Source organism: Elgaria multicarinata, chromosome 1, assembly GCF_023053635.1.
Source record: "Elgaria multicarinata webbii isolate HBS135686 ecotype San Diego chromosome 1, rElgMul1.1.pri, whole genome shotgun sequence".
Classification (NCBI taxonomy): domain Eukaryota; kingdom Metazoa; phylum Chordata; class Lepidosauria; order Squamata; family Anguidae; genus Elgaria; species Elgaria multicarinata.
Window position 1 is genome coordinate 172,335,233 of NC_086171.1, and position 16,224 is coordinate 172,351,456.

The window sequence follows — 16,224 nt, forward strand, 5'->3', positions numbered from 1 at the left end:
TAGTCCATCCCTCGCCCTGCCTCAAATTTTTTGCAGAAATTGCTGCAGTTGCAAAAAACAACAACACCCCACACCAACTATTTTGTTTGAAAACAAGGCACATATTCCCTGCACGCCAAGTTTTCAAGAAAAACTGCCACATTTTGGGGTGCCACCATGGGATACTCAGCAGCCAGGGCGGGGGCATGAGGGTTACATGCAGACCAAACGTTGTCCAACCCTGCTTTAAACAGCAAATTCTCATGCTGTGCCACGTGTCGCATTTGCAACTGCGTAGAACTGCAATCATTCTTCTTTGCTATGGGATTGGTGGGGTTGGGGTGCTGCTACCCAAGATACACAAACCCAAGGCAGCCGTGGGCACACAAAGCTAGTCAAGCACTTCTTTGGCACAGGGGCAAGACTATCTGGCATTCTATGACGGAGCTATCCAAGGAATAAAAAGAACTAGGATGCTTTTAGGAAGTTTTAACAATGTATACTATGTTTTTAATCAGTATTTTATGTATTTTTACTGGCTTTGTTCCCCACCTCGTCGGAATGGAGAGGCGGGTAAGAAATAATTTATTATTATTATCATCATCATCATCTACAGGAGACGGATGCTCCTGCCACATCATTGATGCTTCCCTGATCAGCCTCATATACAACATTTCAAACCTCTAGGAGTACAAAACCTAGCTCGTGCTGAGCGCACTGGCCGGCTGCCTTTCGACCACTGCCCCAGACAAGAAGCTGTTCTAGATGACATTATACTTCATCCTTAAGGTGGGCCAATTTAGACCACAGATGGGAAAAGGCTGGGGGACTGGCATGAGCAAGTTGAGCACCGTTCTTTCGGGCTGAATCCACAATCCCTGCTCCGTTGGCAGGATTACTTCACTCTCTGAAGCAACAACTCCAATTAAAATCTGGCCAGGTAAATCCAGAAATTACTCCAAAGTTTTATTTCACATTAAAAACAAACAAAAACACACTTCTCTACAACTTTGGAGGTTTTAAAAAGTAAAATACAACTAAAACAAAAAGAAGCCAATTCTCACATAGTTTTGTATTGTTCTGCTTCACACCATAAAACTTCTGATACCTGCAGAATCTGATTGGCTGCAACAAGCAGCTGGTATGAGGCTAGCGCTCATCTAACATGAAATTGCTACAGGGCCTTTCTTCTTGCCTGCAAAGGCCACATTCAACCCCAGGACTTGACACACACACCCCAAAAAAGGGGGGGAGAGGATGCTATTCCAGGGAGAAGGACCAAAAAGTGAACACACAAAAACTATGCAGTGATGTTGTTGTTCTTCCCAGGATGGTTATTCTGCGTTGGGATTGTGTGATGTAGAACCTGATGATCCCACCCAACTGTCGTCAGGGAGCTTTTGTTCATTGGTGACCAAGATAAGCCTTTCACAAAGTCTCGGTGGGACCGGTTTCTAAAACTGGGGAAAGCGTGAAACATTGCAGAGTTACTTGAGGAACACGCAGCCACAGCCACAAATAATAAAAAAGCTTTCCTAAGTGCTATGGTTACCTGCAAGTTGCTACAAATGGAAATGAATTGGACCCAACTGCATAATCATAACAGCCTTCCCTAACCTGGTGCCCTCCCAATGTGTTTGACTAGACCCTGGGCTCATCCCATGAAGCTGAATGGTGGGAAATTTACGACAGATAAAAGGAAGCACTTCTTGTAACAGAGTGTAGTTAAACAACGGAATTTGCTAACACAAGATGTAGCAATGGCCACCAATTTGGATGGCTTTAAAAGGGGGTTGGATAAATTCCTGGAGAAGGCTATCAAGGGCTACCAGTTCTGATGTGCTACCCTCAGTATCGGAGGCAGTATACACCAGTTGCTGGGGAACATGGGTTGGAGGGTGCTGTTGCACTTGTGGGTCCCTGGTCGACAGCTGTTTGGCCACTGGAGTAGATGGACTCTTGGTCTGATCCAGCATGTCTCTTCTTATGTTCTTAGGATTACAGCTTCCATCATGATCAATGGTCACACTGACTGGGGTAGACAGAAGTTACAGTCCAACACACCTTGAAGGGTGCCAGGTTGGCGAGAGCTGGGTTATAGGTTCAAATGGTGCTTCTTTAAAAATGTTCTAAAGCAACTTGTGGCCCTCCCCATCAGGCCCTAGCCAGCATAGCCAATGGTGGGGGATGATGGGCCTTGTAGGCCAAATCACCTGGAGGGCCACAAGTTGCCCACCTTTGCTCGAAGGGTTAGATCTTCTCTTCTGTAAACTGAAGGACCCAGAAATGATGCTCTTTTCCGAGGCAACATCGATATAAAACGCCAGCTCCCAGTTTCCCCTTCTTCCTGGCTAGAACATGGCCAACAGAGAGGAAGCAAAAATGGGCTGGAGGGAGAAGCACCAAAAGTATGTGCAAAAGGAGGGAGACGCCGGCTCTGGTGCTGGTGAGAAGATTCTTTATTTTTTATTTTTCTTGTTAAAAAGGTTTTTTTAAAAAACTTCACAAATAGCCCAATGTTTCAGATGGTGACAATCCTTCTTCCGGGGCTGTTTAGAAAAGTTGGCTGATAAGCGTCCACAGTGAAGTATTCTGCCACAAAACTATGCTGGCGATTTCTTTCAAGGGAGTTGCATCTCCAAGCTGCAATGTGGCAGAATACTTCACTGTGGACGCTTATCAGCCAACTTTTCTAAACAGCCCCAGAAGGAGGATTGTCACCATCCGAAAGGGAGAGGAAAGTCAATGTGTAGGGAGCACATACCGACTGCTTCCCTACGTATTGCCTCCAAAGCTTACAGCAGAAAAGAATCTGCAAGGCAGAGAAGGACAGAATTCTTGCCTCATCCACTTGCTCCGCAGTCCACGATTCAGGCTGCCTTCGCTGAGAAAGACGGGATCTAGCTAAGTAGGCCGAGCCCAGATCCATCATTGCATGGCACCACTGGCCTGCATGACAGACTGCAAGGCACGGCAAAAGCGAGGAAAGCTCTCATTTCACATCAGCTCCCTCTCTTGCAACCCAAACTTAACCCCGTTAATCAATTCTCATGGGAGTTTGACCCATCACAACATTTACATCCAACCCTATCAAGGCAACTACCCGATGTGAAGAGAAGGAGCTCTCCCTGCAGCAAGCCCATCATCAAAGCTGCCCTCACTGGCCACAGCGAGGGGCTGGGCATTGTGAATCAGGCATGCCCCGATCCTCTCCTCATCCTGTAGCCATAAGAACGTAAGAAGGGCCTCGATGTTGGATCAGTCCAAAGCTCCATCCAGTCCAGCAGCGTGTACACCCAGAGGCCAACCAGCTGCCTGTGGCAGGCCCACAAACAGCTTCCCTCTTCTGTGCCCCAGCAACAGCGCCTTCGATTACAGGATTGAGGAATGGTCTTAGTTTGGATTTGTCTAAGCCAGGGGTGCAGAACCTCAGGCCTGGGGGGCCAAATCCAGCCCTCTTGGGTTCTCCAGTTGGCCCCACCCTCTTTCCCCCAACCACTGATGGTTGGGTAGGTTCCTAGCTTGGTGAAGTTTCTCCCCCCTTTCTGAAAGGTTGAAATGCCTCTCCAAAGGCTTACTGGCAGCAAGTACTGCAAACTGAAACACACGATTATTTGGGGTGGGGTACCCCCCCCCCCCCGCCCTGTTTGCCTTTGGCCCCACCCACCACTGACATACCCCTCCCTCCAAGCTTCTCTGAAACGGCATTTGGCTCTCACCCCACCCCACCCCAGCTTATGCAGCTCTCGTGCGGAGTCTGCCGAGATGGCAGCCGGCTTGAAGCCCTAACTGCGCTCAGGAGAAGGACACGGAGAGGAAAACAGGTGGGGATCCAAGAGACTCTTTGGCACTCACACTTCTGAAAAGCTGGAGTCAAGAACAACTACTGAGCAGTCTTCGCTGATGGAAGCCAGCAAGGGGGAGCTGAAGAAGAAAGAAAAACGGACGTTAATGCATGTGGCGTGTTTAGCTTCAACAGGCCACACAAAGACAAATGCGCTAGAAGTTCTGACATTTCTCCCTGACCCAGAGGTTGGTTAAAAAAAAGAAAAAAAGCAATGTATCTAGGGCTTTACAAAGAAGCATAAGCAAAAGTGACACGTCACTACACAGTGAGGCTTACAAGCCCAGTTCTGGAAATGGGGAAGAGAAAAGAAGCAAGGCCCTTTGTACAGGGATTCCCCCTTCCACTGACTGACTATGCAGCTTGAGTTAGAATACCTCCCAAGCCCTCCATGCTGCTTTGACCCACCCTATCCAATCTCCCACCCTGGCGTCACCCCTTACCAGTTGGATCCTTGCCAATATTTTTCCCAGAGTAAAAGAATATTTTCCCACCCCCAAAACATATCAAAAGTGCAAGAGGGTGGAAACACATTTGCAGGGCAGAACATGGTTTGGCTCAGCAAATAATTTAGATTATTTTCAGCGGAGAAGCACCTAAAAACCTTTAAATGTATGTACCTGGCCCGGCTGAGGAACAAGAGTCTAATACAGGAATATTAGAACTACTGACCAATGAGACCACATTATGCCAGTCCTTTTCCAGCTTCATTGGCTGCCAGTCCAGGTCCAATTCAGTGCTGGTATTAACATTCAAAGCCCTAAACGGCTTGGGGCCAGGCTATCTGAAGGAACGCCTCCTCCCATATGTACCTGCTCGGACCCTAAGGCCATCCTCAGGGGTCCTTCTCCGCGAGCCCCTGCCAAAGGAAGTGAGGCAGGTGGCTACCAGGAGGAGGGCCTTCTCTGCTGTGGAATGAGCTCCCTAAGGAGGTTCGCTTGGCACCTACATTATATGCTTTTAGACGCCAGGTGAAGACCTTTTTATTTTCCCAGCATTTTAACAGTCTATAAATAAATTTTAACTTGGTGTTTAAAATTTGTAATTTTGCATTGCTGCTGTTTTTATCTGGTTGAGCTTTTATATTGTATTTTATATTATGGTTTTATACTGTTGTTTTATACTTTGAATGTTTTTAATTTTTGTGAACCGCCCAGAGAGCTCCGGCTATTGGGCGGTATAGAAATGTAATAAATAAATAAATAAAATAAATAAATTACTTCACTTCAAAACATGGTAAGCCACCCCCGCTGTGTTTGGGGGCCCTCCTGCTCATGCCACTGAGTGGGACCCTGGGATTCTGCCCCAAAGCCCTGCCCTGACGTACTCTTCTATAATACGGAAGAGGGTGTGCATCCACAAATACATACTGGCCAACCCCAACTGATATGATGGACCATACCTATGTGCAGAAAAAGCAAAGCCCGTGATGCTTCGGGAGTGCACAGGTGAGCTGAGGGCAGACTCTGCATTCTTTGTGTCCACAAGAAAAACCGTTCCGCTTTCATCGCCTTCAAAATAGCAACAGAGAGGAATGTTATCACTAAGTCTGTTAGAGAGATAAGAGTATTTTCTTGCCACGCTGAGACAGCAAGAAGAAACGCTCCTTACCCAATACAAAAGTGTCACTTCGATGTGGATGCCACATCAATGAGGTAGGAAGATGACTAGAGGCATTGCAGGCTGCATGGAGATGGAGAGAGAAAAGAAGAACTGCAGTCAGTTTAAAAGGTCTTTCTGCTTTTATTCCCTAGAGTAGCAAACTGACTGTTGGCTTATATTTAAAAAGAAACCTGAAACCTGCACCCAACACATGCAGGAAGCTTGCTATATATGGAATTCTGCAATATTCTCAAATCTTCAAAGCTACAGTTATTGTATTCAAAACTTTGTCCATCTACTTGTATATGATGGAGAAGGGACTGGAATTCTTTGTCCAGTACAAATACATTTGGGGAAGACCTGCTGATAGGATTTTGTATCTGTTGATTTTACTTTTCAATGGCCAAAGCCTCAGGAGGACGTGGAGGAAGAGAAAGTCCTTGTGTCAGGAAGGAGTTACTTAAGATGCCTTTTATTATTTGTTGAGGCTCAACTGCCTTGAGCTCAGGGAGGAGCTGTGTGCCTACTTTGGTACCTCGGATTTTATATCCAAGGACCAGTTTACCAGAAGATGCTTTGTTACAATGCATCTGAATGCTGTATGCAGTTCTTTTAAAAAAAAAGACAACCATGTTTAAGAGAGAGAAATTGAGCTGGGGAATTGGATCTGCTCACGGGCTCAGAGATGGAAGTGAGGCAACTATGCTGGAAGCTACTGTGATATGCTAGTTAGCTGGTTTCCAAAAGTGCTGGTAAACCAATAGTGTCCCCACTGGATTAAGTCGTGCATCCAGCTCATGCATTCCCATCCCCCTTCTCGTGCACAAACCCATCCTGGCACCCAGCCACCCGGTTTGCCTTAAACTGTGGTTTAGCATTACGTGTGCATTGCCACAAGTGATGGCTATTGCCAAGCGTGAAAGCGCCAAACCACGATCATTTGCAAACCATGAATTTGAGCAACGCTGCTCAGCTTTAACCATAGCTAGCACCATTCTGAATAGATGTAACACTAAATGCTGGTTTCAGGAAACCATGAAAGGGAAGGCAGAAATTATGCACGGAATGGGAAGAAGCATGCACATGCTCAGGACATTCCCGATCGCCAGCTGGAGTTGAGGAACGTTATGCGCCAACAGGATCTGGTTGGGTTGCAGGTCTCTAGAATGCACGGCTATACGAACTGGCTCTGGGGGAGGCAGCCTGGCTGACCTTCACACTCAGGAACTATGAGAACTCCCGGTGGAATTGTTTTAGTATCAATTATTGATGCTTCATTCTTTGAAGTTGTTAAGGGGCTCCCAGGTTGTGCAATGTGGAATTTCAGTTGAGCAACAATAATTTTGTTTCAAAGTTGTTTCTACTTAACCCCATGGGAAACCCTAATAAATAATCTGGCACCAAAAGACTTACCAATCCGAGTTGCTGGTTTTGGGGATCTGGTATCCCAGAGTAAAATTCTGCCATCCTAAAAAAAAAGTATTAAAATATAGGATAATTTTTTTTAAAGTGGATTACTGCTGTCAAAACAGGTATTTGCAAATAACTATGTCATCCTTTCCAGTTTTGCCAGCTTTCTTCCTCTCTTCCCTGATATACTACCTGTTCAGACAACACGCTTAGCCATGGTTAGGCAGCTAACTCTTTTGCAGCAAGGGGTTATTGAGCATGTTTAAACCGTGATTATGCAGTCACCATAGTTAGGAATGGTTCATATGACACGCTGAGCCATAATGTTTAGCTCAAAATGTTTAACCACTGAACAGAGTCAATACGAGATATCTAAATCACATTGTCTTTAGGATGTATAGGCTAAATCTGAATCTACAAAGATTCAGAAACAAGAAGTTGGCTTTACCTCAGCGCAGGACAGGAACACTGTCTCCTTTCCGGGGCAGGAGTTCACACATGTCACTTGACCGGAATGAGCTGGCCAAAATTAAACAAAAAAGAGCACAATGTACCACATTAATATGGGCTTGTTTAGATGCACTCTGGGCAGAAGAAAGTATCAATACACATGTATGGGACAAAAAGGGCCTTGTAGGAAAGAAAAAATAGTACGGGACTGCTAGCTAGTATGTAAAAGGAAGAGGCCACACTTTCATTGCTTCAGGAATGTGATTCTTGTGAATTCAGATGCAGGCAAACTAATGTGTGGATGGGATCCACTGGGTTTCATATTTCTTTGAATACTGTGAAAATACTCAAAAAGCATCGCAATACATTTAAAGGTGCCTATTTTTAGATGAAATTTGTTTAGAAATAAGTACTTTGGGAGAAAATACCTTTAGAAATACCTGTTTAATTTTTTGTGCAGACTAAAAAAATGGAGATTCATGTGGGAATGGGACAGAAAAGACTTAGGAGCGAACGCATAGAAAAGCAACACAGAATGGAAATTAATTGATTTGGCCTAGTCACAATTAACATCACTTTGTTTCCAAAGCAACAGCCCTCAAGAGATTTCTAAAGAAAGAGGGTCAAGAGGGCCAGAAGCCACTTAACCTGGAACGTAAACAGCTTGTATGTAGGAATGAAGTGCAAAGCTAATTCTAAAAAAAGTGAGACATTGGCTTTACTTTAGCATGAAACCTCATATGTCAAGTATATTTTGGGGGAGTTATTGTTGTGGGCCAAATTAGGCATGAGCTTGTGGTCCTGCAAGTACAGCCACCTCATGATTCCCATCATTGGAGAGATCTCTCCCACACTTCTCCCTAACGCAGACTGCTTGAAATTTAAGCCGTGGGGATGAGAATATCTTTAGTCAATTTGAGCTGATGACTTGGTCCACACGTAACGATAACCCCTAGCTTTAAAAATTGATGGGTTGTCATGCACGGGCAGGGGATGAAGGGTGCCCACTTGCAGCATGCCTGCCTCTTCCGCTTTTACCCCACAATCTACGATCGCCCGTGAACAACCCAGCGGTCCAGCACTGGACATCACGAAGGAGCCAAAGGGGCAGGCGTGCTGCAGGCAGGGCGAACAGGCCCACCATAACAAGCGTAAGGAGCCAAATGAAATAACTCTTCTTTCTCCAACTTTATAATGGCAACTGATCCCAAAGAGATCAATGGCTAAAATTTGTGTAAAGTCCTTCCACACAAATGGTTTGTCATTTTATTAGGACAAATGCTATCTGCTAAAAACCTGTTTGCAATAACTAGTGTATCTTTAAATCAGAAAAAGATCATATTTTACTTTTACACTTCTCCCTTCCTGCTACTGCTATTTTCCTTCAGCTAGCACCCAACTGTTTTGCAATGAGTTTTGCACCCTGAGAGTTTAGAATCATGCACACGGAAGCATCACACTGCCTTTTGTCGCCTGATCACACTGAACAGAATATTCAACCTGGCTGGGACACACAGAGGTCACACTGCTTCCTTCAACAATATCAGGGCAGTATGCTGCTGTATGTCAGTTGCTGGGAACATTTGCAGGAAGTTGATGTTGCACTTATGTCCTGGTCGTGGGTTTCCCACAGGTGTCTTGTTGGCCACTGCATGAAAAGAATACTGGACTAGACAGGCCTTTGGTCTGATTCAACAGGGCTTTTATGTTCTTAGACCTTTAGCTGGCCTGTCCATACCAAGTGCAAAGGTGAGCAAGAAGGCCCAGCAAGTCACTGCACAGGCTGGTAGGATATGGCCTTCATTCCTGCCCTAGATGCTTTTAGTCCAGAGACAACAGAACAAACTTCCTCAAGCTGGTTTCCTCCAGATGCTTTGAACTACAACCCCTAGCATTCCAGACCCTTGCTATGCTGGCAGGGGCAAATGGAAGTTGAAGCCTAAAACTTCTGGAGGGCACCATGTTGAAGGAGGTTGCAACAGAATCACAACCAAAATTGTGATTCTTAGGCTTATTCAGAAGCCTAAGAACAAAGGCACATTAAAGTTCTGCCAAGGCAGGTTCTATTTTACTGAGAATAGACAAGGTTGAAGGCATGACACAATGCAGGATTGAACATGGAAAGACAAGCAAGGAAGGCAATGAGCAAAAAGACCCTTGTTCATCTCACTACTCAGTCATGAAGCTCACTGGATTTCCTTGGGTCAGACTCTCTCTCCCTTTCTAGCTCCTCCTACAGTGTTCTTGAAGGCACAAACCTGCACATGTTTAGACAGAAAGAAATCCTACAACTCCCAGAATTCCCCAGCCAGCCGTAGGACTTTTTTCTGTCTAAACATTTGCAGAATTGCGTCCTAAGGGAATAAAGTTGGGGGTGGATGATGTGCCACTCTAACCTACTTGAGAAGAAGGGCAGGATAAAGTCATTAAAAAAATATGAGCATCAATCAAGCACAGCACTCACCTCTGTAGGTGTTGAGCACCGTTTGTTGAGGGATGTCCCAGATCTTCACACTAGACATAAAATCCAGATTAAGTTTAAGAAGAATGGATACGTTTACTTAAAGCAGAAAAGCAGCACCACAAAGGGGTCACCTGAAGTCTTTGCTGCCGCTGACGGCCTGTGTGCTGTTGGCGAGGACACTCACTGTGGTCACAATGTTGTCATGCTCGTACTTACAGAATTTGTTCACGATCAGAGTCTCGTTCTCGTCCAGCTCCCAAAGTTCCAGAGCGCCTGGGTTAGATAGGGAACAAACTCAGCAGAGGAATTCCTCTGAACCACCTCCCCCACTACATACATGAAGACATAATTACTTAATGTTGTAGCTAAACATAAAGATTCTCTCTCTAAGTCACAAAGAAGATCACATCCATGTCCCAAATATATTGTGTGCCAAAGCAGGTAGCATTAAAATGTCACCTTTTGGAAGTAAACACGTATGGTTGGATCCCAAGGTGCCTCTCCATGAGCAAAAACAGCTTGGGTCCAGCAGAGGCTTCAACTCACAGAAAACTTTGTTGGAGAAGAGAAAACTTTTGATGCAGCAACACACCACCTCCCACGCTATTCCAGACACCCACCCACCCCAAGAAATTTTCAGGAAGCTGGCAAAGAATTGCCTCCCCTCCTTTCATCGGCAGGTACCAGGAGTGCCCGTTCCACGAATGGAACCCCACTTATGAGATCTCAGGATCACAACCAGATTTCATAATGCTTTACAATATGCATTTTGTCCTGCAGGCTTAGGTTGCAGGTCTTCAAAGAGCTCATGTCACATTATTTCATTTTTGCAAAAGTAAGGATTTGAGAAAAATCCTGGGATTTCCAGGTGAAAGGTCCTTACATGCTCTTAAAAGCAGCCCATCATGCAACTTTAAGAAGCACAGAGAAACCCAGGAAAAGAGAGACAAAGAAACTTATCCAACATCATAGTGGACTCTATGGCTGTGTTCGCCTATAATGCGAAGTCGTGAATTATTGTTATGTGCAAAAGTGTGAAGGGCTTGTGCAAGTACTGCATTCCCCTTCCCCTCTCTTTCTGTGCTTTTGGAAATAGGAATAAACCAGGATTCTATTTTACTTTAGCAAACTCCTGGCTTGTCCTTTATTTTAAACCAAGGGAACGTGGTTTGAAACAAATTCTCGTTTGCTAAACAAGCTGGCTAAATGACCTTTGGTATCCTTTCTGCTCACGCATGGAACACAAAACCCCAGTTTAGTGTTATGTGCAAACCCTCCTTATGGCAGAAATAAGCAAGCCATTGAGACCTTAAAGGCACTGACTGGATCCAACCGGCCTTCCTCGCGACCAATTCAGAACAGTCATGATTTTAGACATTAAAAGAACAACAGTAGGTGTTTGGGATGCTTTTAGGCCAGATCCTCCCAAGAAACTTACAAACATAGCAAGGATGAGACATGCTCAGCAAAAGGAGAATCGTCATTGGTCACTATATACCAATATCCATTTGTTTATTTTGCCTACATGAATGCATACTTATAGTTATGGGACAGCCACTAGAGATGGCTGTTTTTAATGTAGCCTATATCCAGATACCCAGTAAGGACAGCGTGTATAAAGATGACTCAGCTATTCTCCCCATGGTTTTGCACGTTTCCTTCTACCACCCCCCATACTGGTTCCCTTAATGAACAAAACACTCTCCCTCTTGCTTCCAACCTGCACAGGTATTACGTGGAATACCTCGGGTAGCCATATCCCAGAGTTCCTTTGAAATGTGGGAAGCGCGAGGTGGTGGCAAGATGCAATGTCATCAACAGGGCTACAATTTGCCCAAGTAGGCACAGGAACATTCAGCTGAATCATATTCTAGGTACCAGAAAAGGAAGAAGAGACAAGCTACCTTTCAGTTTCATAGAATCATAGAATAGCAGAGTTGGAAGGGGCCTACAAGGCCATCGAGTCCAACCCCCTGCTCAATGCATGAATCCACCCTAAAGCATCCCTGACAGATGCTTGTCCAGCTGCCTCTTGAAGGCCTCTAGTGTGGGAGCGCCCACAACCTCCCTAGGTAACTGATTCCACCGTCGTACTGCTCTAACAGTTAGGAAGTTTTTCCTGATGTCCAGCCGGAATCTGGCTTCCTTTAACTTGAGCCCGTTATTCCGTGTCCTGCACTCTGGGAGGATCGAGAAGAGATCCTGGCCCTCCTCTGTGTGACAACCTTTTAAGTATTTGAAGAGTGCTATCATGTCTCCCCTCAATCTTCTCTTCAACAGTAGCTTGTCTCTTTGGCATTGAGAACTGCTCTAAGGATGAAAGAAAGCAAAGCTCCTTGCATGCATATCTCGTCACAGGATCCTTGCCATTATGTATAACACACACAGAGATTTCAGGGGAAAGATTTCCCCAGGGCTCACCTGAATCGGAAGCTATCAGGATGCCTTTATCTGCCACCCATTTCAGATCTGATATTCCTGCTTCAGTTTGAACTCCCGCAGAGCAAAAGCCTTCATTAGGAGCTTTGGATGGATCCTTGAACACCCAAATGGAACCCACCCAGCAACGTCCGCTCAAGCTGGATGCTCCCAGGAGCAAGGAACCATCTGGGAAATAGAGTTAAACAGAGTTAGGTGTAAATATTTCATTTCAAGTGTGTGGATTTTCTACACCTAACAGAAAGAGAAACATTATTGCTAATCATTTATTTAATGCCAAAGTTGATCTGGGTACAGTTTCACAATACCTAAACAACACAATTCCCTTGCAGACGACTCACAATTTACATCGGATTCAAAAGACAGGCAAGGCTAAAACAACTGAAGATCTACTTGCGGATCATTCTAGACTGTTAAAACCTTTATCCTTTATGGAACAATGTCCCAATAATAGAACATATTTATCCACAACGCATCCAGAGATTGATGTGGCTGAGCCAAAATCCTACATGAAAGTAGATGATGTACTACCATTTTTTAAAAAGAAAACTCTATAGATGAATTTACTACAGTTGGTGTTTTTGAGAATAGGAACACATTGGAATTCAAATGGAAGAAGAAAGCTATATAGACAATAACAGAAGAGAGGAAGGTGTATGTTTCTGTGCACATACACACAAACAGAAGTGCCCTGAGTATGGCCAGAGAATTTCTACAATACAGCTCTGCACATATAGAGGAAAGGGATAGATTTCATCTACCAGAGAAGCTTGAATTTCAACACTGCTCTGCTTCAGAAATGATGCACGAGTTGCTGGGGAACATGGGTGGGAGAGTGCAGTTGGACCATGTCCTACTTTGTTGGTCCCTGGTTGGCCACTGTGTGAACAGAGTCCTGGACTAGATGGACCCTTGGTCTGATCCAGCATCAGGGCACTTCTTATGTTCTTATGAATGTTTTGGGATACAACTGCAGAAATGCTCTGAAGTGTGGTGGCTCCAGCCACAGAGAAGACACTCTAAAGCATCCTTCTCCAACCTTGTTCCTCTCACATTCTGTTTGCTACATCTCCCATCATCCCTGTCCATTTGGCCAGCTGGCTGGGACGATGGGAGTTGTAGGAACAACATTGGTCAGGAGGGACCCAGGCTGAGGAAAGCTGGCCTAAAGCAAGCCTTTCAGCATTTCTTAAAAACACAGAACGTTAAAACAGCAACAGAGAAACCCTAAGTACCTTAACTCAGAAGGAAGCCCCACTGCATTCAATGGGATCTCCTCCCCAATAAACATATTTAGCATCGCACCGTTACAGACATGCGGGCTTGTTTTAAGGATTTTTTAAAAAAAGAACAGGAGTTTTGGCGAATGCTCAGCAGGGGATGCAGAGATTTCGACCGGGTGGGCGCTGTGAATAACACTACACTGCAGTTGGCAAAAAGTAAAAAGAGGGAAAGAGACTCTTCCAGAGTTCGCTCTGCTGCCCATCAATCAAGGGGACGCGCGGGAATTGAGCCAGGGATGTCCCGGATGGGGGGCAGCGGGCAACGCAACCCCCCCTTCTGAAATGGTGGCGGGGCAGGCGCAAAGCCAGCCATTGCAGGCGGGCGTACGCCGGCTGGAAGCATCCAGGCTCGCATGCCGGGCGGCGGGGGCAGCTCAGGACGAGCGAGGTCCTCCAAGCGCAGGCTATGGGGAGGAAGGGCGCCGGGGGAGGTACCTGCCCGGTAGTGGGCCCCGTCCAGGTGCCGCTCCATGCAGGCGGGCGCGTTGGGCGGGATGCTCCATTCGGACCCGGCTTCCCCATCGTCCGGCTCCCCGGCGCTGGGCTTCGTGTCTGCCATGGCTGGAGCGGCGCGAGACAAACTCCGAGCGCGCCCACGTGCTCCCAGGACACCCCTGTTCCGCCTCCCACGGCTCTCGCCGCCCCTCTTCTCGCGAGAACGGCCAACGCGTAGCTCCTTCTCCCCACCCACCACGCTGTTCTCGCGATCTTTTCCATAGAACGAGCCCGTCAAAAGTGATGGAGCAGCCTTTCCGCAGCCTGGGCCGCTCCGGATGTGTGGGACGACGGTGCTGTTTTAGAGCCAAAAGGCGGCATGGAAATGTCGTAGAAACGAGTAACAGCACAATCCTGTGCAAATTTAGACAGAAGCAGGCCCTACATTCCCCAGCCAGCACAGCTGGGAGCTGTTGGGCTTTTGCCTTTTTTTTTGTGGTCTAAGCATGCCTAGGATTAAGCCCTAAATAAATAAAAATGCATTGCTGAAGCCTGAGCCCTCTCAGCTACAGCCTGGAATACGGGTTGAATTGCGATGGACCACACTGGAGGGCTGATGTTAGGCACTATCGGTCAGACATAAGGTCCCCGCCCCCAGCCTGCAATAATAATTATGGGATGCATTTACACGACATATATGTAGCCTTAAAAAAACACAACTCGTCCCCACCCCCCATTCAAACTAAGCCTTGAGTTAGAAAGAGCCCCTGACTTTGTTACTCCCTTCGTGGGGAGGGTGATGCCCCATCACACCTTTGCTAAAAACGTGACGTTCTCCATTGTTTCCTCTGGGCAGTTATCAATTTTATCCCTGAGCGGAGAGGAAGAAGCCGCGTCCAGAGTAACCAGGGAGCCCCGTGCAGAAACAATGGGATCCTCTAGCTGAGCCAGGAGAGGCGGGTGGCTCCGATTTCGGTAGGGCTATGAATCCATTTAGTCAGAACCAGCCAGAACTCTAAAGGAGCCATCCAAAGCTCTGATTCTATTTTGGGGACAGGGTTAAGCACCTTGGATACCTCCTCTAGAGTTCTGGCTGGTTTTGACTGCAATCCAGAATGGATTCACAGCCCCACCGAAATCGGAGCCGCCAGCCTTCACTGATATGAGTCTGTCTCGGTCCTTCAGATGCTCGAAGAGCGGTAGCCGATGCCATAATACCAAGGGTAGCATCCAAGTGTTAATCCTACATCGAACAGACCCCATTGAAATGAATGGGATTAAAATTCAATGGGTCTACTTTACGTAGGATTAACTATTGGATTGTAGCCCTGGCCTAAAAAGCCCATCGCGTCGGCACCGTCGTTTGCAGAGCTAAAGCGCCGCCCCTTCGGTAGCCACAGAGAGAGCGTTGTGGCCCTTGGTGGAGTTCCCATCCGGCTGGGTGGCACTCTTCACCTGCATAGTTCTATGTTCCTCTTCCGCCTGCGGTGACTTTCGCGAGCTTTAGAACGCTGTCCTCGTTCTCGCGAGACTTCTTTTACGGAGGCTGCCATCTTAGTGTTGCTGCCGGGGGTCACAGGGACGGAGAGGGCAGCGTTGTCTACGGCGTGATGCTGTCCCGTTTGGCTTTACGCGCCCTGGGTAAGCGGGGGCGGTAGGGTGTGGGGTGTGTGGGAAGGGGGAGCTGAGTGGGTTGGATTCTGGCCGGGCTGTGACTCGCTGTTCTTACCTCCTGCAGCCCCGGCTGGCCTGAAGAGCTTGGCGCCGTCTCTGTCGGTGGGGTGAGTACCGGTGTGGAAAGAGCCCCGCGTCCTTGTGAGGAGCAAGTGTTGTATCAAATGCTACGCCTCCTTAAAGTAGACCCCTTGAAATGGGTGAGACTCTCCTAAGTCCCATTCATTTCAATAGGTCTACCCCATGTAGGGCTAACATTGAAGACAACCCTAAAGCAGGAATTGCTCTTTGGGTATGTTTAAAAACAAACAAACATTGTTTAGTTTAGAAATATTTCAAATATAAGTTAGGCCAACACAGTTACAGTAAAATCAACTGCCAAACAAAACGTTAAGACAGGTGTTACAAATCAACAAGTGCTAAATGTTAAGCATCATTTTGTTTGTTTTTCCTGGTAGTCCCTCTCTGTAATGAGGGAATGGAATTGGGCACCCTGGTTTTCTAGAGAGGTAGGTGGTATTGTTCCTTGACAGTTTCATTGGTATTCATGGTTGCAAGACATGCAGGTATCCAGCAAGTTAAACTTTCTCCTACGACTGTATCGCTCTGCCTGGGGGAGAATACGACTGTTGACTTTCTGATTG

The 16,224-nt window shown here is 46.4% G+C and overlaps 2 protein-coding genes across 2 annotated transcripts in view; one reads left to right on the forward strand and one right to left on the reverse strand.

Moving 5' to 3' along the window:
* ATP5PB (ATP synthase peripheral stalk-membrane subunit b) overlaps nt 1-16,224 on the forward strand; it is a 331,787-nt gene that overhangs the window by 307,740 nt on the left and 7,823 nt on the right. Inside the window, exons 2-3 of the mRNA XM_063143197.1 lie at nt 15,513-15,547; nt 15,645-15,687. Of these exons, the coding sequence (XP_062999267.1) occupies nt 15,517-15,547; nt 15,645-15,687 (74 nt within the window). The 5' untranslated portion in view covers nt 15,513-15,516. The remainder of the gene's footprint in view (nt 1-15,512; nt 15,548-15,644; nt 15,688-16,224) is intronic.
* On the reverse strand, nt 925-14,074 carry WDR77 (WD repeat domain 77). Its single transcript, XM_063143155.1, has 10 exons — nt 13,907-14,074; nt 12,171-12,356; nt 9,881-10,022; nt 9,750-9,799; nt 7,284-7,354; nt 6,839-6,893; nt 5,435-5,506; nt 5,226-5,334; nt 3,835-3,903; nt 925-1,439 (listed from the first exon to the last, which is right to left on the reverse strand). The coding sequence occupies exons 1-10, from the start codon at nt 14,028-14,030 to the stop codon at nt 1,280-1,282; spliced, it is 1,038 nt and encodes a 345-aa protein (XP_062999225.1). The 5' UTR covers nt 14,031-14,074; the 3' UTR covers nt 925-1,279.

Bases quoted from the DNA above. Each gene is read 5' to 3' on its own strand.
- WDR77 (XM_063143155.1), bottom strand. From the start codon at position 14,030: ATGGCAGACACGAAGCCCAGCGCCGGGGAGCCGGACGATGGGGAAGCC. The intron at 12,357-13,906 runs GTACCTCCCCCG...TCTATTTCCCAG, and splicing joins CGGGGCCCACTACCGGGCAG to ATGGTTCCTTGCTCCTGGGA. The intron at 6,894-7,283 runs GTAAAGCCAACT...CTTTTTTTTTAG, and splicing joins TGTTCCTGTCCTGCGCTGAG to GATGGCAGAATTTTACTCTG.